This window comes from Cryptomeria japonica, unplaced genomic scaffold (assembly GCF_030272615.1).
Source record: "Cryptomeria japonica unplaced genomic scaffold, Sugi_1.0 HiC_scaffold_1150, whole genome shotgun sequence".
Classification (NCBI taxonomy): Eukaryota; Viridiplantae; Streptophyta; class Pinopsida; order Cupressales; family Cupressaceae; genus Cryptomeria; species Cryptomeria japonica.
The window spans coordinates 3,708-28,675 of record NW_026729755.1 but is presented as its reverse complement, the minus strand read 5'-3'; the positions used below and the strand labels follow the sequence as shown (position 1 = coordinate 28,675).

The window sequence follows — 24,968 nt, the reverse complement described above, 5'->3', positions numbered from 1 at the left end:
ACATTATTGTTATAGGAGAAATAAATATATTATTAATGTTGATTATATATTAATTTGTCTTGATTCTTATGGCATTTAATTTATCGATGAAATATTTAGTATCAATCATATCATAATATTACCATATAAAGGATTAATAAATTGGCTTCCTTAATTACAAATACTACTAGATATATTTCAATACCATTATCTAGCACACTATCTAAGACATGAGATAAATATATTTAGAATAACATCTATTTTTGTAGGAAAGTTCAACCAAAAATTGATACTCCTCCAATCTAGAAAAGTGATCAATCACATGCATATGTAGTATATTATTTTATACATAATTCTCCATCTCTATTATTCCATCCATCTTGATATGATAAGCTATACTAAAAAAATCTAAGTTTCCAAAGGATGATGTAATTTGTTATCAAAAATATGAGATGGATATCAAAACTCTATCTATGATAGTAATATAATAAATATCATGCAATCTAACAATATCATCCAAGACACGTTTCACCATTACTAGTGTTGTGTAACTAAAGTGTACTATTATAAGAAACAAGACACTTTCATCAACATGTCAACCATCACCATGATGGCACCCTGGATTTGAGAAGAATATGGTAGACCAACAATAAAATCCACGAAGATAGTATACCATTTACACATAGGAACCACATGAGGCTAAAAAAGTCTTGTTTAATGTTGATGTTTTTACTTGACACTCCATCACTCAAGGCTTTGGGTAAAAAAATATATAATCTCTTGATGCATGCCAACCAAATGATATAATTAACAAAAATTGTCTCGAATGTTCTCCAACCCGTAGTTGCACTATGTATTGCACCCTATGAGCCTATGATAAAATTACTATCAAGATATCTACAACATGTGGTACATAGATATATCCTCTAGGGGGAAAAAACACATATTCCTCTAAAGTATATCGTAAATACTTTTTTTTACTGGACCTCTAAGAATGAGCCTCAATTTTCTACAACATGTGGTGAGTATGATGCGAGTACCTAAGGAGGATGGGAAAAATAATATATGATATATCTATACGATGCCTGCTAGAAGATGAGGAGCTTGAGCTTTAGGAGGAGGAACAAAATCTAGTATCGTCGGTGTAGGGAGAGGAGTGGCATGATAATTACATGCGATATGTCAAAGAGATGGCCAACAACCCAGCTCATGCAAACTATGATGCGGATTTTCTGGTGGTGCCCAAGGCTATGGCTATCCAAATAATATAAAGGGAGGACACAAATTAAATCAAGGTCTCAGGTTCAATGGATCTATTTTTTCCTTGTCCATTTGGTTTATAATTGTTGATAGTGTATTTTCTGGTTTGTGTGGGTTGCTTGTGTAGTCATGTGTATATCAGACTTGGGTTTTGGTGTATTTGGTTTTTTTGCACTAGCTAGTAGTCTTAGAGTTATAGATAATTTCTTTTTCTTCTACCCCCTCTTCTGTATTATGTTACTTATAATCTATACCATTATTGTTTTAGGTGTTTCCCCTTAGTACCTATTTAAATTTTATTCAAAAGAAAAGAATGTTTCTCAACCTAAACTTCACAGTATCATTCATCTTTTAACAAATTATATAAGATGCAAATCATCAAATCTATACTCAATGTCATGGACATAACCTAATATCACTACCTTCTCAAAGTACATATCACCATATTATCCATATCTTTGATGTAATATATACATGAAATTCATACTCACAAAGAAAATCTATTAAATTCCTTTATCGATAAATCAAGTTTGATTGTGTGAAGATATACCAAAAACTACAATAATCTAAATGAAGTTAACAATTATGCTTGAGAAAAATGTCTCCATCTAGTAAGAGCATGAACTACTTCAAAATACTCTAATTCATGTAAAGGGTGGTTTAGCTCATGCATCTTATTTTCCTGTGATGATCACTTGACCTCCTATATAAGTATTTCATATATCCTACATACCTTCTTGTGATGTATCAATACAAACCACAATGTCTAACATCAAATTAAATACTACTAAGTTGAGAGCAATAGTGATATTCTTGTTGAGCATCTACAATTCCCATTCACAATACTTGATCCACTCAAACATCTTCCCTTTGTATCGAAGGGAAGTTATTTAAGATGCACGATCCTAGAGAAACCTTCAAAGAATCCCCTATAATAACTATCTAATCCTATAAACTCATGATCTCTATAACACTAGTAAGTGCTAGCGACTTTAAGATAAATAGTATAATGCATTACCTATGTAAATGACTTTTTACTAAAGGAATGAAAAATTATCAAAATTGATATAAATTTGTTGTCTCATCAAACATTACAAAACCTATCGCAAGTGCTTGTCATGCTCCTTATCTATCTAAGAACAAATTAAGATGTCATCGAAGAAAAAAAACATATTGATCTAAGATAGTATGAAATACTAGATCCATTAGGATCATGAACACTAAAAAGGGTATTTTTAAAATGAAATAGTACCATTTTAAACTCATAAAGACCATAATGAGTCAAAATATTTTATATATTAATTTATCTAGTTACCTATAGTTGATATATAGATGAAGGAACTTGTCATTCCTCTTAAAAAATATTATAGGTTCACCCCAAGGTGACATGCTTTATTAAATGTGACCCTTCTCTAATATATAATCTAGCTAATTCCTAAGTCTCTTGAGCTCCTATTTCATCATCCTATAAGGTTCTCTACAAATGTTTTTATATCTCAGAACCAAATCAATATGTTAGTCTACCTCAAGTTGGGGTGGCATCCATAGTAATTCTATAAGAAAAAAAATTACAAACTCTTTGTGAAAGAGATGATTATCTAGATATATCTATACAAAACCTAGTTAATTATCACCAATAGTGATTAAAAATATTTGACACCACATTTTCTTAAACTAATTCATCTATATATAAGACATAATATGAAGAGATATAATTCTATGCACTCATGAATCCACATAAATCATACTATGTTCATGAAGGAAACTAATTACCTTATCGCAAAAAATTATCTTAGCTTGATGTGCATCAAGCCAATTCATACCCAAAACTATGCCATACTTGATCAAAAGGTTTAATAAAAATATCAACTAATAATTCGGAGTGATAGCTCCAAGTATCAATTACTAATCTTGAACCACAAAATTTATGGACACCTTGGCCTATTAAGTTAACTCAACTTCACACCTATCATCCTATATAGATGCCAATACCCTACAATGCTCCACTATATTTGAGTAAATGAAAAATTTATAAGCCCTAAACTCAAATTAAAAACTAACTAAAATGTAAGAATCATACTTGCAACGTCAATGACAATTTTAGATGCTTGGCTTGGTATTTCTCAACTAATATAAAAACTATACCGGCCTTTCCCATATATTCAAATATATACTTGGAAGCTCCAAAATGGGGCCCATTTACTTCAAAATCCTATGTAAATCCTCTAGCTATGTGTCATGCACTACCACACACATAAATAGGTCTTATTATATGAACCTGTATTGACAAGGTCTTGCTAAAGTGATATTTTTTATGCCTATTAGAATCACTATTTTGAAGGAGTGTTGGAGCTATGTGTTGTTCAATGTTGACCCTATGAACTCTAGTCTCTGTGTGGACCTTGTGTACCATGTTATGATCTAACTATTTCAGTTTATTTATTTTGCTACTATGGCATGTGTTCCCTAGCAGAGGGTCTAAATCCCCCCATTAATGGAAGGGTAGGTTTCCAAAAACCTTGATCCTAATAGCCCTTATGTTTTTAAATTTATTGTGTGCCTCCTATTATCTACCATGAACTTCTTCTATAATATAGACCTTTTCTACAACAACGTAAATGCCCTGTAGATCAACCATGCATATAGGACCTTATTAAGTTTCAAACCCTTTATAAAGTCATTGAAAAGTAACTTCTCATCTTGAATATGATACACATACTAAAGAAGCTCAAGAATTGACTCTCATATTTTTCAACTATGAGGCCTCTCTACTACAAATTATAAAACTCAATAACATTCATTTGATGAAAATAGTCTTAAAATATCACACTTTCAATTGTTGTAAGAAAGTGTCCTATGAAAGAGATTTCAAACCCAAATGATGCTTTCACTCATTTTAATGCCACCAAGAGGAAGTGGGTCCTATGAAAAGGTGAACTAAAAATTTGGCCTTTAGCTTAATCACAAATGAGTGCAACCTAAAGTATAGATATAGACTAATTAACTAGGACTCATCTTCCATCTCGTTGGTGATCTTGAGAATGTGGGTTGTTGAACATGAAGCAACTCCAAAAATTAATCTCCTATATCTTGATTTTCTTTTTGTGTAATCTCTACCTATTTTGTTTGAACATAAAAATTTGGGGAACATGCACTAACTCATCAATTATCTCCTTCAAATGGACCTCTTAGAATCAAGAGTTTCTCTTGATATTTTCACATGACCATGGAATGTCTTCCTAGACTATAGTTTGATCCTCATGAGCTACCCCTACTACTAGTGATTATCTCTCTTGAATCATATCTATCACATTTTGTAAGTCCATGATAACCTATTTTTCTATAATGATGTCATCTCTCTGAGTGATGGGACTTGAACTAAACTTAACAAGAATATGCTCCCTTGATGTACTAGAAAATTAAGTATCTTTCCTTTCTTTATCCTACATGGTAATGTTTCATGTCAAAAATTTAATTAATTACAATTAAAATTAGACCAAAGTTATCAATTTTGAAAGTGAGCCTTTGTTATTGAATTTCATACCCACATTTTGACATGTGAAAAATAAATGAAATACAACTTTTTCTTTAAATACTAAAATATTACCTAATATCATACATTACATGAATTTCTTATATGTTCACTTAATAGTATTGTAGTTGGATTACCATATTAAGTACATTACCTGAAATGAAGGGAAGGAATATGTGAGATAGGGTGTGGTGAAATCTATTTCTCTCTCCCCTTGGTGTAGGTTGTCTTATTAGGTTTAGGTATTTAAGAAAAAAAACAAAACATCAAGAGATATTACATCCTATTATCATTCCTCTTAGATTGTCTATATAAGTTGATGGAGGTAAAGTTCCTACAATAAGACCTTAAACCTAAAGTTAACTTGGTCATTTCCCATTAATTGGACTCAATAAACTATCATATTATGGACTAAATTCATCACATTCATAATTGATGTTGAACTTTTATGTCCTATATTATAGGAGATTTTTTCTCATGAATGTCTTCTAAGAGATATTTTGTTTTCTAAGATCATTTCTGTATTATAGGATGTTTTCTCTCATGAATATCTCTCCTATGGGATATTTTTTGTTTCAAGCGATAAGCTTGGTTAACTGGACTATCTATTATATCTCTCCTATAACATGATGAATATTGATGACATCACACCTACCTTTTTTTCACAATAAATACCCAAGGCTATATTATATTAAGTATAGTAAAAATATACATTACTGTCATGGAATATATTAAAACCATAACCAACCAGAACCAGTAAATAAAAAAAATCCCAATAATAGGGAATGAATGAGTCTATAAAATGTATAGATAATTACAAAATTTCAACCAAAGGAGCCATATCGTGTAGCCAATTTTCTATGAGCAAGATCCTGCCCAAGAAAAAATCCACATAGGGATGGAAGACAAAAGAGAACTTATCAAAAAGTCTTGTGGAAAGAGGCCATCAACATAAAATTGGGAAAAAAGAGCAAAAAAAAATTAAAAAAAATGGAGGCACCTTAGAGAAATTTAGTCCAACACTTGACTAGAGTATGAAGCCAGAGAGAAAGCCACAAAGCCAAATGAGGAGGAAGCCACCATTGTGAGCTCCATCTCATACTCTTATTCACTAGAGTTATCACTTGAGCTTGAAGACTTTTCCACATCATTATTGGTGTTTAAACTCTTCATAAATTTTTTTTCCACCATCCATTCCTCATTTTGATCCACATTTTCATAGATGGTGTTGAAGCCAATTAAACAATTTGCTGTGAATCTCGTCAAACATTTGAGAAACTGAATACTTCTCTAAACAATGGTCATTTTAAAATCCCCAAAAATTCTGTTCCAAACGGTGAGAATTGGGAACCCGGGGGTAGGGATAACGACCTCCATTCTGATGGCATAATTAATTTTGTAAGGAATCGTCAAATATTTGTTAATGCTAACCAAATTTTTGTCCATTTCACCCAGGAATTCTACATTGAAGACCATTCTATAGAGTGTTTCCGCGGCCTTTGATTCCCCAACCGTGAGGGTCATGGCAAGAAGAAAGGTGAGAATATCTGTGTTGACTCTATAGCATTGATTTGTTTTGATGAATTCACCCCCAAGAACATAGGAGATGACATGGAAGAATATTTAATGGGAATAATTAACTACCTCACAAATTTGTTTATGAGTAATTGAGTTGAGAAAGGAAATCTCTTTTTGAAGCAATGAGGGTGATCGATGTATCCATTCTGAGTGAAAGAAAAGGAAATGTGAGACAAACAGTCTAAAAAGGATGATAAAACCCTATAGAAAACCAACAACTCTACTACGATTAAAGAGAAAAGCAAATGATCAATCTTTCTTGAGAAGCCAAGCTCAAAATTCAGAGCTCATAAAGGCTTGAAGGATGGAGATATCAAATAAAAATGAAGCCAAATCTTATGCATAATATTTCTTGAAGGAAATAAATTTAGCGCAAGTGGGGTGGCCAAAGGAAAATGTAGCAGTAAGCCAGAAATAGGCCTAGCCAAAAATAGAAAGAGCAAACTATGGACTATAAAAGGCCAAGATAGGATAAATAAATGATAGCTATCTCATAAAAAATTTATAGATAGTCAAATGCCATTATCCTTCCAAAAATGTGTGCATTAATGAGGCCAAAGGGAGGAAGAATGCCAACTTGGTGAGCCCAAGGCAAAGGACCACTCATTGCCAACCTCAAGAACCCACCAGAAGGTGGCATAATTTAAGGGAAAGCTGAGACAATACGCCTCATCCATCACTAACCTTAAGAAATTTTAAAAACACCAACTTCAAATAGTCTCTAGCCAACAATTATAAAGAGGACAATAAGAAATTTAATTTTAAATTCAAAATACCCGCCAGTGAGAGAGAACATGACAACCAAATTTCCAGGGTTTCAAATTTTATATCGGAATCCATGTCAACCCCTAAAAAAAATGCCATAGATAAAATATAAGAATAAGTAAGATTTAAATATGTCTTAAACAATCATGCAAGCCTAGAATTTTGAATTTAAAGCAATCTATCATCGAGCTTGCCAAGCTATCTACAATAACATTTCCTTCTCTGAAATTGTGATTAAAAATTACTGCATCAAAGCAATTAACCTCCTCCAAAACTTTCTCATGTAAAGAATTGAGCCTATAATTTGGGGCATATCACCCTCAAGGCATTGATAATAATTGCAGAGTCTCCTTCAATTTCTAAGTGCTTTATGTTTAACTCTTTCTAGAGAAGGATATAGTTTTAAGCTCCACAATATAATTACTATCTACTTCAAGTTTTTTTGCCATCTTGGCTATAACTAAACCATTACAAGCATGAACTAGACAGCTAGCTCTGGAGATGTTAGGGTTACCTCTAGAGACCCCATCAAAGTTCAATTTAGCCCAACCCAATTTTGGGGGGATTGCCAAACACAATTTTCTCTTTTTGAGAGATTAACTTGATCTCCATTATGAAAAAAGATGGGAATCTTAAAACAAAACATTTCATTGTGATGGATCCATCCCAATTTGAAAATTAGACATCATTTTTTAACTGACTTGGAATATTACTATTCATTACTTCTGCTATGACAACTTCTACTTTGTTGATGAGTGAATTCCAAACCATATTTTTTCCTTGGAAAATCCTTCGATTCCTCTCTTTCCATAGGTCCCAAAGGATTATTGAAGGAAATATAATTTTATATACCTCCACAAATGCATGTCTTATTCAACATTGGCTAGGTTTTGAAGGGAGAAAGAATATCGTTAAGAAGAGAAGTAATCCATCCTAATTTGGCACACAACTATTGCCAACAATTTTGAGCAAAGGGGCATCTTAGAAGAATATGGTTGAACATTTTATCATGCTATTTATAGAGAGCACATCTAGTAGGTCCTTAAAAACCAATTTTCTTAAACCATTCCGCAATTAAAATCCTCCCTTGAAGGGCAGCCCAAGTGGAAGTCTCTACTTTTTGTAAGCATAATCTATTCCAACATAACTGAATGGGGATCTCAGTTTTGGTGTAATTATTGTTATTAACAATGGCTTTGTGTCCATCCTTGGAATAGTATTACCTAAGTTAGCTCCTACCTAGACAAAATTATCTTCACTATTTCTGAAATTTTGTCTTCTTTTATTCAAGATCTCCTTAAGCTGAGATAATTCTTACCATGGAAGGAAACAATCACCAATTTTTTTCCATTTACGACCCAAAAAATCATGACTATGAAAATCCACATAATCCCTAACTAAGTGCCCCTATTCTCTTACCAAATAATCTCTAATCGGGGAAGTATCCATTAAGTTGAAAAAAATTGGGAAGGATCCCCAAGAATCAAACCAAAAAGAAGTGTTGCTCCCACTAGCAATTTTCTATGTAAGTTGCTCTGAAATTAAATCTCTACATTTTAGGGTGAGGTTCCAAACCCTTGAGCTTTTCGATGGATTTAAGACTCAAAAAATACTAATAGGATTGAATTATTCTAGGTATTTTCCTTGAAGATGTCAGATCCATTTGAGGTGAGGTTCCTTAAACATCTTCCAAACCAATTTTTCTCTGAGAGCTCTATTTTTTAATAACTAATTTATCATCCCTAAACCACATACTTCTTTGGGTTTGCAAATTTTTTCCATGAAATCAAAGACATCTTCTTACTTTCAACTAGTCTCTGCCAAAATAATTTCCTCATTTTCTAAATGAGTTTCAAATTAGAACCAACTGAGAGGGGGAGACATGACATTTGATATATTGGTAGAGAAGAGAAGACTTCTTTTAGAAGAGGAGTTTTTGTTGCCCTTGATAATCATTTTCCCTTCCATGATGTCATCTTGTTATCCATATTTTCTCCAAATTTATTCCAAAAATTATTTGATCTTGTCCCTTTATCTAGAGGAAGGCCAAGATATGAACAAGGCAATGGACCAATCTTTCCAAGGGGGGTCAATGTGAAAGGGAAAGATATCAGATTTTTCTTGATTAACCAATTGGCCTGATGCTAGAGACATCACAACTATTTAACTCCATGACATTGTAATGCAATTATAATTTTTCTTTTTATGTTAACCCTATGGCCAACTTCATGGATTTTCCTCCTCCTATACATGATGATGCATATTGTGATAATTACTCTCTTATGTCTCATGTAGGTATTGAAGATATGTGTGCCATTCTTTTACCTAGTTCTTCCAATGATGGTGATACTTATTTATCTCTTCATTTGGTTTTCAGTGAAACTCTCCTATATCCTCCTTCATTGCATCTTCATTGCATGATTAAATTACCTCTTATTAAATATTTTAATATTTTTAACATGATGGTTATGAATAGGCTTATACATGTTTCTTTAAATGATAAATCTTTTTAACTTCTTAATTATAATATATACTTGTAATGATACCTTATTGATAAATGAGTTTGGACTCCATTTGAGTGGTATAAAGTTACAATCGTTTGATTCATCTTGTTAATTCTATCATTTAGATATGGGATTGGTATTTTATTACTCGATTTTGTAGGCCTAGTACACATGGGATTTTATGTAATTAATCATAAAATCTTATGATTTGTCATTTCATTGAGCCTAATAAAACTATCTCTCATATAATTATTATTAGATTTGCTATTTCTTTGATGGATTCTCCTCTTATTTCTTTTATATTGATCTTTTATAAATAAATTTTGATTAAATTTTGATGTTATATTTTTTATAGACTTCAACTAAATACAATTTTAATCAATCATCATCAATCCATATTTAATTTATAGTGACTCAAAGGTCTGTGTAGAAGTATTTCATTAAATATTTATTAATGCAAAGAAAATTTCTACAGTTGTACAAGGTGATGTGAAGAACTTATTTACATAAGAATTTAAAAATTAGTAAATAAAACTTAAATATTAAAAAATCGAGGATAAGAATTCTATTTATATTTTAAATGGAAGAAAAGTAATTCTTTATAGCTTTATGCTCTTTAGAAAAATATAAGAATATAAGATGAGATAATTATCTCTATTTTTAAATACGTTTTAAAATGATCTTCAATCAAATTTTAATCATTATTTTTGTTTTAAAGTTAAATAATTTAATATTTTCTTAAAGAATATTTTTGCATTGACCTAAAAGATATTTTAGCAATTGAATACTATGAATAAGTGTTTTAAAAAAGAGTTAATCTCACCATGCCCAATGTGTTTGATTAAAGTATGTGGGGAAGGAACCCAACCAACTAGAGATTAGACAAACAGGCTTGGAGCATAAGCAAATGAACGAAACATCGAAATAACAATAATAGGACAACTAGCCAAAAAACAACAAAGTTGCTTCCATTTTTAGTACAACCATGAACAAAGGGATAGATTAAAAACCAAACATATGAATAGACACGAACAACTAACTTAACTGAAATTTAAGTTGGGACCTAGTAGTGGACCCAATGGAACAACCTAAGTTTTTTGAATAGTAAGACACAAATACTTTCTTCTTACGGTGACCAACAGTCCACGATGAGGCATCTTTGTCGACAGAAGTTATTGGACTAGTGTTGGAGGAGCCATCCAATGCTACTGTGAGTCACCAAGAGGAGACACCAAGTTTGGAGAATGAATATGACATTTCAGAAAGGGAATCGAGAACCACAAATGGGATGAGTCCGGGAGCTAGAGAGACTAGCCAACTAAGCCACCACAAGGGGAGTAGGAACAGGGGACTTGGTAGCCGAGATAGACAAACTCGTAGCAGAAGGATGCATTGAGTCCCCTACGAAATCATACCTTGAATTAGAAATAGTAGGAAATACCATTAGATGGTCGCTGTCAGTATCCTTCCACCAGCTTGGAGAAGAGTGTTGTCGAGAACCATGGGTGCAAGAAGACAGAAAATGTCTTATTGAAAAGTACTAGCAACACCAAAAAGGAATGCCCTCATAGTCCAAAATTTGTTTCCATGATAGCTCACCCACTTTTAGGGATATCTTGTAGGAAGTTGTTTGGAAAGATATAAATCCACAAAAATCTTAGTCCAAAATTTGTTTCCATGATAGCTCACCCACTTGTAGCGATATCTCAGTAGGAAGTTGTTTGGAAAGATCTAAATCCACAAAAATCCTAGTATTAGATTAATGGGAGAAGACACTAGTATTAAGGGATAACTTGAGAAATCGTCCTAGTATATTACAAATATCTTCATAGCTAGAGTTGCACTAGGTAAGACAATCTTACCCATTTCAGAGAGAATGCATTCACAATGTTATGTTATATGTCAATTTCTAGGAAAAAATAATCCCTTCACAATTTTTATATAAATTTTAAAAGATATATATTATAAATATATCATTTAAAATATAACAAGATATTAAATTTCACAAATAATTTTACACGAAATTAAATTTAAAGGGTAGAAGGTCCCTTAATATGTAGAGGCCTTGTAACACAAATAGAATTGAATGTATTATTGTAAGATTGAAGAGCTATAAAGCTTAAAAAATTTTGACTGGTGAGTTAAGAGTGTGGCTCATAAAGCAAATCAACTCTATCTTAGCTTTAAAGAGCTCCTTATTATGTCAATAGACATAAAAAGAATAAACACTACTTTGCGAGAGGAGGAATGCTCTAAGAATTTCTGAACTAGTTTTTGGGATACACCTGAGTTTTTGCCTTGACAAGCCTATCGTAATTGTGATGAAAATACCTCTCACCCCAAGCTCTCACCTCTTCAACTGAAGCATTCCCGTTGAAGGGACTACCCAGATCAAGGTCGAGATAGTTCACGTACGCAGCCCTTGGGGAATGGGACACATAAGGCTCCATGTATTTGTAAAGCTTCCTCATCCATTCAATGTAGCGATCATCCACACTTCTGTTGGTCCAGGCTACCTTATACTGAATGTTGAACAGTGTCCCCTTCCGCTGAGGAAACGGCAATGCAGTCGATGGTATCTTGTTCATAATTCCTCCTAGATATTATATCCTAATAGGTTTTGTTCTATAATGTTTTTGATGATAGGGCTGTCATGTGTCTTGTTTGTGGATGTTCTAAAAATTATATGCATCTGTTCTTCAATTGTCAGTATGAAATCTCTATCTATTCCTTGTTCATGAGTCAGATTGATGGCTGGAACTTATGTGATATGAAGTCTTGGTCTAAAATTGTAACTGGTCATTTTAAAGGGCTTAAAAAGGGCATAATATATTTTGATTTTGTCTTTCCACGAAAATATTATGGGTCTTTTGGAAAAAGCATAATGAACGTCTCTGGCAAGGTAAGGATAGAGTTCTTACTAGATCTACTCTTAGATTTGCATCCTTATTGAATATTGAGCAGGTCACTAACCCTTAAATTATTAGTAGATAGATTTATAAATATGATAGAAGAGGGACCCCCCTCTTTCAAAGAAGACATTAAGAAAGCAAATTATTGGCCTCAAGACTTCATACAAGTGGATAAAAAATTCCATGAAGAATATTAAAAATTTCTAGAATGTGTACATCATGGAGCATTAGTATCAACTCAGAAGGGATGCAACCGTTAGATACATGGAGGTGTCGCATTATAACTTTGACACCACAAGTTGGGAAATGATTTCTCCTCCTCTAGGAACTTATGAATCCTTCAAGGAATGTAAGGGATAGTCAAAGCATCAAGATAAAGGTAGAAGGAAAAATAGGTGGGAATCAGTGAGGCTTAGCAGGAAGAGGAAGAGAAGCAACAAGAAGAGGAGGAACAACAAGGTGAGGATTTTGATTAGTTGGTTGAAGAGGAAGAACAATAGAAGGAAGTTGAGGAACAATATGTTGATTTTTAGTTGGAAGATAAAGCTGAAGGGAAGATGGATGATGTTGATGATGTGGAGCAAGACAAGAAATGATGATTAATGATAATTGTAGACACCTAAAATTGTCCTATTTAATTATTTAATCTTAAGTCTTCTATTAATTAAATAAATCTTTATTTATTTATTTAATTTATTATCTTTTTCTTCTATGACACATGTCATTCATCTCTTAATTTTCCTCTACCTACCCCCTTCATTATTTTACTATATAAGAGGATTCTTTCATCATTATCAACACTAATCAGTACTTTATGCGACTATCAAGCCTTTTTGCAATCAAGGGATTTCACAACCATAATCTGTTCTTTGTTGAGCTCTTGAGCATATAAAAAATATGAGAGAAAATATATGAAACAAGATCAATAGAGATAGGAGATAATGGGGATTAAAACCCTACTTGGCATGTGAATGGTATTATTACTTAATTTGTTGATTTGAATGTTCTTAAATATTTTCATTGGTGTATGGTGAATGTTTTATTTTAGGACTAGGGTTTGTTGTGGTTGGATCCTTCTGGTTTTGGAATAGTTTATCATCATCATTTTTCATCGTATACAATAATAAATTATACATTTTATTTATTTGGAGACACTCTATATGTATATGCTTCTAGTAGTGCTTAGTATATGCTATTTCAGACTCGAATATGTTGGCTTCTCGATGTACTAGATGTTATTAAATGGTTATCCTAGATTGGCTATATTGGTTTACAATCTTCAATTTTAATTTTTTTTTATTATTTTGTATTAATAAAATTGGTTTACAATCTTCAATTTTAAAAAAAAAAATGTATATTTTTAGTTTTGATGCAAATACACCTCATGCTACTAAGAACAATAACTAATTTAGAGGGGGAGAATGGTTATTTGAATTTTTTCCAAGAGAAGATAAAGTAATGAAAGACCACTTCAAAGTTAAAGGGAGATAAAGTTAAAGGATATTATGATCATCTAATAAAAAGATAGAACAATAAAGAATATTTATTAAAAAAACCTTTAGAAAGGGAGAGGAATACTATCCTATTAAATAGTTATCAATTGAAAACTATTGTGAAAGGTTTTAATGGTTTAAAAACTACCACTTAAAATGTTATATAAATCATTTATGTTATACTTGAGAAGGGGGCACATAGTGTGTGTTTAATGTGAGGTATAAATTACACTAAAGATTGTCTTGTCTAGGACTATTGTACATGTTGAGTAAATACTTTGGAGCATGTTGTATGCATGCTAAGTATTTACTCTGGAGTGCCTTCTATGTTTATTATAGAGAAGCATGTATGGTGGTCTTGAATAATATTTAGTTCCGCAACAATGTGTTATAGCTACGATGACTAGGGCTACTGAAATCTTCTTAGAGTGAGAATGACTGTTCAAAATGCTCAAGATTCAAATAAGTATTCGAAATGCTTGATAATAAAGGCACTGAGAATATAATATAATAATTTTATCAAAATATGATTGATTTATTTGTGTTAGAGTAAATTATTATTTACTCATTGTGCTTAAGTTTATTTATGTATCATTGTGTCTTTCTAGGTGTTAGGTAAGGTTTAATATTTTTTTATTTACATACACTTAGTATTTTGTGTCAATAGTTGGTAGGTAATTGTAGCAACCATCAGACATCATAAGTGCTCCCTCTCTTACTCTTCCCTTTATAAGAAGAGCTATTGTACATTAGTAAACATATTAATATCATATCATTTTCTAGTGATTTAAATATTTTCTTTGTTTATGGAAGTTCTAGCAATCATTGTTCCTAGCTTGGGAGCTTTGCTCTAATAATTTGTTTATGTTATTCAATTTACCATGTTATATATTTCCTTTGGATTTCTTTTAAATTATAAAACATCTATAATAAGAATTTATATTTATATCTATTTTGGAAAACATTATATTGAAAACTATGTTACTTTGATATTAAACATTGTTCTTTTTTAATTTTTTAGCAAAAGGCCAAAGGCCTATACTTCTAGATTGGTATTAAATATTTGAGCCAATATTACATTGTATATAATATATATATCAATAGTATCCATACTATCTATCAACTTTCCTATATCTATTGATATTTCTTGATCTGGGTATTGGCTAAGTATAAATCTGCCAATATAGATGTCCCTTAAAAATATTTAACAAAAACATATAAACATAGACCAATGATTTCTTATCCATCCCCCTATACATCAAATTGAGTCTCTTACAATTTACAAAAGGAGATCTCAATGAAATTTTGGGCAAAGAAAACATATATACACCATTAGCAGAATAAAAACACAAAAGAAAATAAAACACCCCTTTAAGAAAACTTAATTGGCATAGCCTGCACAATGTCATTTAGAACTAGAAAATCACAAGCTATAACCTTCTATGTGGAAAAAATATAATCCATCATTTTCATATCCACAATGGTGTTATAGTCATGTGCTTCCTCTTCATCATCTACACCAAAAAAAACATCGAGGCTCAAGGAAGGACCATTCTCTAAAGTCACAGTCCCAACAACATTTCCTGCATATCAATGAATGAAAATATCATCTAGCACAAAATATCCACCATGAATATCTACATCTCCCTATAGAAAATTAGAATTGTTGTACGCTTTGGTCATGTTCTTATCTCCCCTTGCTCCATTAAGTGGACAGTTATGATATGTACCCTACAGGCCCTAAGCAATAATCAGTCCGATCTCTACCCCCTCATAGAATAGGTTATAGGGATGAGCTAGGGAATGCTATTTGTGGGTAATGAGAAGGAACATGGCTTCATATCTATCAAAAATGTTGCTACATGGGGATTCACCCAATTCCCTTTTATGGGTTGAGATGGCATCTAGGAGAACCCTATCATCTTTAAGATTTAGGGACAACTTGAGAGTTGTATAAATACAAATAAAAATAGAGTTTTTGCAAAGGTCTTTCCAACATAATAGCTCACCCACTAAATCCTTTCCTAAATGAAGATCATATCCCTTAATAGTAGAGGCTAGGCTACTTTGGGGATAATTCCTTAAGTAGTTTGTAGTGAGGTAAGAAACTATGGAAGAGGACTACATGAGATCCATAACATTTGAAATAAACACACTAGCCACATGAGTGGGATAAATAATACGGGGATAGGATTCCTATAGGTTAACATCAATGGCTACTCTAATATCCCACTCAACATAGTGGCATTGAAGGGAAAAGTTTTTTCTAAGTATTACCTTCAAGTATTCCTTTAATTCTATAATTTCTTCATCAAGGATGGGCAAATTTATGCACTTATTGATGGGGAGATATTCATAATGCAGAAAAGCAAGAGAGAGATTAAAAAACACCTAAAGGAAAACACAATAACTTTAAATATCAAACCTAAGAAATTTCGTAGGGAAATATATTGGGAAATGGAGAGGTTGCCACCATATATTGCACCACAATAAAGCCCATGTCATTTGAATGTATGGTGAAAAGATATCAGAGTGAAAGAGGGGTACATAAGCCTAACATAAACCACATAAAGGATAGCAACACATGGCTCCAAATCTATAGGAATTAAAATTTGGGGTCAGTGTGGCAGCATTTTAGGCTATAAATGAGCTAGTGACCATCAAATCTAGGAATAAACCTACCAAAGAATGATACTTCCTACATTCACCAACTCAATTGACAAGGGAATTAATAAATTTGATGAAAAGGCTACCTATTCTTAGGAAGTGTGGAAATAATGATTATTTCATAATCAATGAAATAAATGTTACTGCCTCTATCTATTATTTAGAAAGTTGGCACATAATTTTGGCCTGTGCCAAAAGGCACTACTGGAAACATGTTGGATTTTTGATAAATAGGGATTCTATCCTTGTTTTATGAGGGCTTTCCATGTTAGAAAACATATTTCCATCTATGCCATGTGGTTTTAGCTACCTCTAAATATCTAGGTATACGAGATGCCAAAAATGGTCTTTTAACACATTATGTCTATTTGCACCTATTGGTATGTGATCCCTTCAAACATAAAGCTTTGAGTGGTCGTGATCCTATGTTTTAAGATTCAAAGTAGATGGGTTCTTATTTGACATGATTGGGCCCATGTTTTCCTTGCTACAAACCCTTTGTCACCACAACTAAATGATTTATTTTTAAAGTCCAACCATACCTATGTTGATGTTGATGGGAGAGAATAATGTAACTAATGTGAAGTTACCCTTTTTAATTTGGAAGTAACCAATAGGGACCATCCAAATCACCATGTCTTTGTTCTTGTATTTTGGTCATCCATAACTATTTCTAAAGAGTTTATAGTTTTGGGCACACCTGAGATCTTTCTCTATCTCTTTGTAAAATTTCACCCATTGCTAGAAACTTGACAACATCTACTTCCATTAGTACTATTTTTAAATTCATAGGTTGTATGCATCCTTGATTTGCTAGCCAATCCACTAGCTTGTTCCCTTCTCTGTAGGTATGCACAATCTAAAAAGATTCAAGATGGTTTAGACTATCCTAGACATTTTAGAGTATGTGTGTAATGTTATAGTTGTTAGCTCTTCTCCATTTACTTGCATTTACGATGAGCAAGGAATCTCCTTCAATAATGAGTTTTTGAATGCTTATCTCCATAGCTAATGTAATCCCTCTTAAAAGTGAAAAAGCCGCTACGAAATTGTTTGTTCTAGGAGGGATATTAGCATCTATTATTTTCATGATGTGTCCCCTGTAATCTTTGATAACACACTCACACCTTGATAAGCCTAAGTTACCAAGAGAGGCTACACCGAAATTCAACTTGTATAGGTCTTTAGGAGGGGGGATCCAAGAAATTTATTTTAGATCTATCTTTTGATCACTTTGATCCCTTGGAGCATTTTTGTAGGAGATTTTGAGGTCTTTCAAAATCTTAACCAAATGAGCATCCCAATCTATAAAAGGGCAAACCTATGGTTTTAAGATTTTTAACATATGTATTAACTACCACTGTAATAGTTTTCACAACATTGGAAATAACTGAGTGTGGCTCGAATACTTGTTTTCTAAAGATTGTCATATCTAATTCCCACCAAATACCCCCACACTATCATTGGTGGAGCTAAATTCTAGAAGCAAGCAAAGAAAGATGATTTGTACAAGATTGGCCCGCTAGAAAACAAGTCCAGACATTGTTGAGCAATGGAGCATACAATCTTGATTCTATATAATAGCTAATGAGTATAGCTAGCTAAAGATGTAGTTATCAAATAAGTGGTCAACATCCTCCAAGTGCCCCTCGCGTTAAACACATGTGAATAGTTCTACAATTCTCATTTTAGTGAGTTTTGTACTTGTGAGAATTCTATTTTTTAGTACTAGCCAAGAGAAACACCCTATTTTTGGGAGAATCTTATCATTAAAAAAACGATAGAATAATCCCTTTTTTGATATGTCAATTGCCTATGAGACATTAGAGATTGATAGCCTTGCTCGACAGAGTTCTTGCCTGAGTTTGAAGGGGCTCAAACAAGTTTGTCGTATTGTGTAGAAGGTATGATTATTCTAGATTCCAAGGTGCTGTTGATGGGATCTTTTTCATGAGATTCCAGTGACAAAGAATTAATGTCCTTCCATCTAGCTATAGATTGATTTGGTTTGGGAAATTCGATGTAGTCATTAACCTTGGTCCCCCAATTTGAAGACATGATGCCCTTAGCATTTTTAAGTTCAGAGATATTTTTTTTTAAGGGTGTATAACCATTCCATGAATATTCCCAGAATAGTTCATGGGACCCATCATTTACTTCGCAGGTTCCACATTGAAGAGCCCTTGGGAGGGTTAGCTCACCTCCTCCTCCATAATCGGCCACAGTCCTCTCAGAGCAGGTTTCGACAGTGGGGTTTTCCCGAAATCTGACTTGATTTTGAAAAAAACTTTGTCTGTATAATATCTGTTTGTCAATTGGCTCATGTTCGTGCTATCAAAGTTGCCGATTGTCTCTATCCATCTCATTTCTTTACAATCTGCAGCCACCATTCCCAACTACAGGAAGATCTTGCCCATTTTATTCAGCAGCTCGGGCTGACGTCCCAGGTATATTCCATGGAACGACGCTCTGATGGTTGTGCTGTTGTTCACTTTTATGCCGAAGAACTGTACTCGCATGAAGATATCTTCCTCCATTTGAGGACCCGCGTATTGCCATCTATGGACAGCCTCCGTGACAGCTCCCCAGCTCCCGCCGCCGCCGCCTTGTGTTCTTATCCATCACCTTCCCTGACGCATTTATCAGCAGTGTATCCAACACATTATCGGCCACAAGGCCGTATTTTCTCGACAGGAAGCTAAGCCCTCCGCCAGCAATATGACCGCCGGATCCAACCGTGTGGCAAACCCCAGCAGGAAACGAAATGACAAAGTAGACTTCACCCAAAGTTGCACCCGCTTCCACCCAAGCCGTCTGTGATTTTACGAAGGGCACGTCGGACGTGTAGGACAGCCCGCCGTAGCTGTGTCCTCCACTTCGCACACGAATCTCCCACCCGTATTGTATGCTGCACACCACGGATTCATCCAATTGGCTTTGGCTTTCAGGAATAATGATAACTTATGGGCTTGGTGTCTGAGGCTCTGTGAATTGAAGATTTTGGGCGGAGAACTTCAGAAGAGAATAAAATTCAGAAGCAGAGGAGATGGTTGTAGCGTTGGTTAGGCCGCTTGCATGCAAGCATGACAACTATCTCCATTTTTTGGTGATGTGGCAGCGGTGTAGAATGCGATAATTAGAATCAAAAGCGCACAAAAGCAGGCCATTTCTTACACTAGCTATCTATAACAGATGCTTTGTGTTTATGCTCTTCAATCTTAAATTTATAGACAGCAGTTTTGTGTCTGTTAACAGGTGTGACCAATTCTTTCAGATAAGCTTGCAACACGGTGGATCTTGACTTTACAACTAGAGTAGAATCTGTAAACTCTCGATTTTTTATTTTTTTAAACTAAAAATGTGATAAGCACGCTTGAGCTTTTGAACCTTTTGAATGGCCCGAAACTGCCCTAAAAATATGACTTAACGATCTAGAAATTCAGGCTTACCACTACGACCAACTACAATCGGCTTTTCGAGTTAGTATATATCAATAATTTGGTTCCTCAGACCATAATTATAATTTCGAATACAATCATAAAAGTTTAAAATACTAATCGCCTTTTTTATAGCCAATATAATTGAGAATCGTTTATCTCTGATATTTTTCGTGAAGTAGCCTCTTGCCTTTGATATTGTGTAATCATTCTCACTTTCCTCACCCTCCTTTAGTCGGATGAGGGTGCTCCTTTAGAATAGGGCGGGGTAACTATAGCAATTCTTTTCGAAGCATCATTTATAAAAAAGACGGGGCCTAGGAACAATGGCAGATGTCGGAACATCACTGATAGGAACAGCCCGGTCTGCTGGGGCTTGCTCTGTTTATGAAACTGCCCCGCTGCTGGAGGTTCTGTTACAGGATCTGGATATGCAATTGAAAGGTATGCCATAGGCGCTCAAACTGGAAGGGATGTGACTGGCCATATATTCCTGAGGGCTCTCGACCTGCCTCTCTTCCTGCTGCCTTAGGTGCCTTTACCCTTGTTTATGTGGGCCTTGCTCCTGTCTTTATCACCTTGGTTGCTCTTGCCTCGGCTTGCTTCCAACTTTTATCTCGCATTATTTATTCTCACCCCAATCCCTTTGACTCTCCCTCTCTGGGATCAAATGATTCAAGGTCTCCATAGAATTGTAGCGCGGGTGCTGGTTAACGGCCAACGAGGTAAACAACAGGAAGGGATGCTGGACGAAATGCTGGTGGATCAACTGTAACTTAATATGGCTTTGCCGCAGGTTCATATGGTGCTTAATTAACTCCTGCCCTTCTCGCTGCTAGCTTTGTTACTGGTCCCCATAGAATTGTAGGGCGGGTGCTGGTTAACGGCCAACGAGGTAAACAACAGGAAGGGATGCTGGACGAAATGCTGGTGGATCAACTGTAACTTAATATGGCTTTGCCGCAGGTTCATATGGTGCTTAATTAACTCCTGCCCTTATATTTTCATTGTTTGTTTTGGGTAAACGCCGATTAACTAAAAATAATATCAGAATAAGAATTGTCAATTTCCAGGCGTAACCCTGAATACATTCATTTTAGTTAAGTTTTAAAACGCTCTGTGTTCCAATTTTTATTTACAATCTTAGTCTTTAATGGCGCGCGGAGTGCATGGCTTTTGTCAGCATTGGTGGATTTACCACATTAGTTGTGGTTATATAATTCTCGTACGACACTCTTTTGGAGTTCTCTCATTCATATTAAACATGTGTAAGTACGTGATAACACGGTAATGTAGATGTAAATGCTTTATTCTTTTCCACAATATGAATATGTTCTGGTTCAAACCGGTAACAATGAATTTTATAATATAACGAACAACTGCGACAAATCTGCGATGAATTGTAGACTACCTTACCGTCAATGAATGTTTGCAATTTCGAATCTAAACTTTCTTTCCCTGCCCATTTTCTATGGAGTCAAATGCACGTGTTCATTAGAATTCGACGAGGAGATTTAAATCTCTGTGGAAAATGATTAAAAAATTCAAGGCTAACCCACTTACATACATGGCAAGTTACGCTTTCTCTAATCAACACGCATACTCGTAAACGATGTTATCGTTACCATATGTAAGTCTACATAAAACACTATAATAATATGTTCATAACATTTTAATAAGACCCATTGCATTGTATCGAATCTATCCCGTTCATGACATCACGTACCTATAGACGGGTTTGGTATTATTGTGACCGAAATCAGCATACCCACGTTTATTTCCTATTTAAATTTTGTGTTCATGTTGATATTAATGTTTTCAATAATAATATATTGACTAGCAATCACATCTTGGTGTCCAATGGGTACGCCAAAGATATGTAGAAGGTCAATTAAAATAAATTTGTTATGTTTTTGTATACATTTGTGCAATACATGAAGTCAATTGGTAGGCCATTTAGAAAATGATGTTTATGTAATAGAGGTAACAATGGAGAAGTGAGAGTTTTAAATCAACTGTGCATACAATTATAAGGGCCTAAACATGGCTGAAATAAAACCTCTAAACTAGGAAGATAATCACGTTCCATTACCAATACGAAGAGAGAGGGAAGACAAAGATAGGGAGAGATAGAGATAGAAGGAGGGAGAGATAGAAGGGGAAGAGTAAGAGACAGAGAGGAAAGGAGATAGAGATATGGGATAGAGATAGAGATGGAGATGGATATGGAGAAGTAGAGGGATATAAAGAGGAACGAGAGAGATAAAGTGAGAGAGAGGGGGGGATAGATATATAGCGATAGATAGAGATATGGTAAGAGAGGGAGAGATTGAATTATGAAGATAGAGATTGAAACTGATGAACAAAGAAAGTGTTACGAAGAGGGCGAGAGAGAAAGATAGAGGGAGAAAAATAGATAGATAGATAGAGTTAAAGGGAGAGATAAAGATAGAGAAGGATAGGGAAATATATAGGGAGAGCTAGAGAGGAAGAGATAAATACATATAGAGGAAGAGGGAGATGGAGAGATAGATAGAGACATAGATGTTGAAATAGAATGATAGGGAGATAGATATACAAGGAGATATAGAGACAAAGGGATAGATAGAGAGACAAAAAAATAGAGATGGGAAGAGGAAGAGATTGATAGGAGGGAGAAATAAGGGGAGAAAGAGAAAGGGAGAGATAAAGAGGAGAGATAGAGATGAATAAGTTTAGGAAGAGAAAAAGAGAGATAGAGAGATAGATAGGGGATAGGGAGGGAGAAAGGGGGAGGGAGAGATGAGGAGAGATAAAGGGGAGAGATAGAGAGAGGGAGAGAGATAAAGGGAGATAGATAAGTAGAGAGGGGGGGTGATAGAGGGAGATTGAGGTATAGAAAGATATGAATAGAAAGAGAGAGAGGAGTGAGAGAGGGGGAGAGATTGAGAGAGGGAGATACATAGAGATATAGGGAGATAGTTATAGAAAAAGATATGGATAGAAAGAGAGAGGAGTCAGAGAAAGGTAGAGAGATGGAGAGATAGGTGGAGTGAATATGATAGAGGGAGAGAGAGGTAGAGAGAGAGGAGAGGGTAAGAGAGAGGGAGATAACTTATTAGATAAAGAGGGATAGGGAAAGAAGAAGATCTAGAGTTAAAGGGATGTGTATAGTGTAGAAGCTGATAATCAAGAATAGGATCCAAGAATTGTCTGCAATTAAAACAAAACATCTATCACACAAAAGAGATCAAGCAAAGATTGTGTGCTATATAACAACCAAAGAACTCTATATTATTGTATTATAAAAATTACCATTCGATATTGAAGGTACAATTACAATAAATGAAGGAATTGCTTTATAGAAAATAGGAGATGCTCTAATCCTAAAATTAGAAGAACCGAAGCAATTCAAAGTAGGAGCTCAATTAAGCTCAACTATGAGCTATAAAAGCTAACTAGAAGTGCCTCTAAGTGAACTTAGACTTTAAAAGTGTAACACCTAGATAAAATAAAGCACCTAAGTTTAACTTAAGTGAAAAAGAAATTAAAGGACCTAATTAATAAATAATTTAATTATCTTAAAATTACTCGAACACCCCCCTTAAGATTAACTTAGGGATAAGCTAAAGAGCTAACAATGAATGCAAAATGAATGCATGAATGAGTCACAACAAACAAAGGCCTAATTAGGTACTCATGTACAAACCAATGCAACTCACACTAATGAACTCTCTCTAAATGGAAAAAAAGAGAAAAACCACATGGGAAAAAAACCATCTCCAAAAGTGAGAGATGCAATGAAAAAGGTACTACATGTGACTAAGATCAAGCACTCCAAGTGACCCCCCAAGTACAAAATCAGTCATAGAAGTACAATGAATATTCCCCAATAAGAGAGAGAATGAGGATAAGGATCCCTCTAAAGTACAAGTAGCTCCATTGCTAACGACGAATAACTAAAGATACAATATGATCCACTTCTTGCAAACAACATGTCTTCCTTTTCCAAGAAACCACTCCATTGGAGATATGAGAAGCCACTCCCATAAACAAGTAGATGTAGGAATCAAATCTAAATATATGATGTTGTCACTGAAAATGGATCATATGTCGTGAAGTCCTTGGATGTTAAAGATGCCACAAGCCAATTAGGTACATGCCCAATCACAATAGAAGGTGATAAATAAGGAACTGGTGAAAACTGATTTTGAACAAGCTCAAAAGACAAACATTATGTGACAATAGTTGTGTTATGGCTATCATCAAATGAGAGAGATAAACCCTCAAATGTGTCCTCCAAATTTAAAATATGAAACTCCACAATAATGAAGAAATGTCCATCAAATATGAATACAAATGAGGAAAACAAATAGATGAATTATCTAGCTTAATAGGAATAAGGGTCTCAATCAATGAAGGTACAACAACTGTTTTTGTTGGTGGAGAAGGAGCAACTTGAGATTTTAATGCACACTAAAGAAAGAGTTCAAAAGAATCCTATGATAAATTAGGACAAATTTCATGTCCATGTTGATTGCTTCCATAATATTTATACCTACAACTCTTATACATGATTCACTCATTGAGATAATCTCAAAAAATGATACAAAGAAAGAAACCCTCAATACAAATAGAGACCCAATTTTCATGTAGCCTAAAAGGACAAAATTGAGATCTTTGAATATTTGATAAATATTTTACAAAAAAAGACTTGAAATTTGAATAGGAAACTTTGAGAGCTTTTCGATGATGTATGCAAGTTGAAAAACAAAGTCCAAATGTGTAAGTTATGACTCTAGAAGTGCAAGACTGAAAGCTAACTTTTGAGGCTTGGTATAGAAAATTGGTACAGAATTTGG

The 24,968-nt window shown here is 34.1% G+C and overlaps 2 protein-coding genes across 2 annotated transcripts; both read right to left on the bottom strand.

The window, feature by feature from the left end:
• Positions 1-11,885: 11,885 nt before the first annotated feature.
• On the bottom strand, positions 11,886-12,206 carry LOC131074739 (berberine bridge enzyme-like A). The gene has a single exon (XM_058011414.1). The coding sequence runs from the start codon at positions 12,204-12,206 to the stop codon at positions 11,886-11,888; it is 321 nt and encodes a 106-aa protein (XP_057867397.1).
• Positions 12,207-19,249: 7,043 nt separating this feature from the next.
• Positions 19,250-20,337, bottom strand: LOC131074738 (reticuline oxidase-like). The gene is made up of 2 exons (XM_058011413.1): positions 20,318-20,337; positions 19,250-19,598 (listed from the first exon to the last, which is right to left on the bottom strand). Exons 1-2 carry the CDS (start codon positions 20,335-20,337, stop codon positions 19,250-19,252), a joined length of 369 nt encoding a protein of 122 aa, XP_057867396.1.
• Positions 20,338-24,968: the final 4,631 nt, after the last annotated feature.

Coding starts and splice junctions, on each gene's coding strand:
- LOC131074739 (XM_058011414.1), bottom strand. CDS start 12,206: ATGAACAAGATACCATCGACTGCATTGCCGTTTCCTCAGCGGAAGGGG.
- LOC131074738 (XM_058011413.1), bottom strand. CDS start 20,337: ATGATTACACAATATCAAAG. Junction 19,599..20,317: donor ATGATTACACAATATCAAAG/GCAAGAGGCTAC, acceptor CGTGGTGTGCAG/CATACAATACGGGTGGGAGA.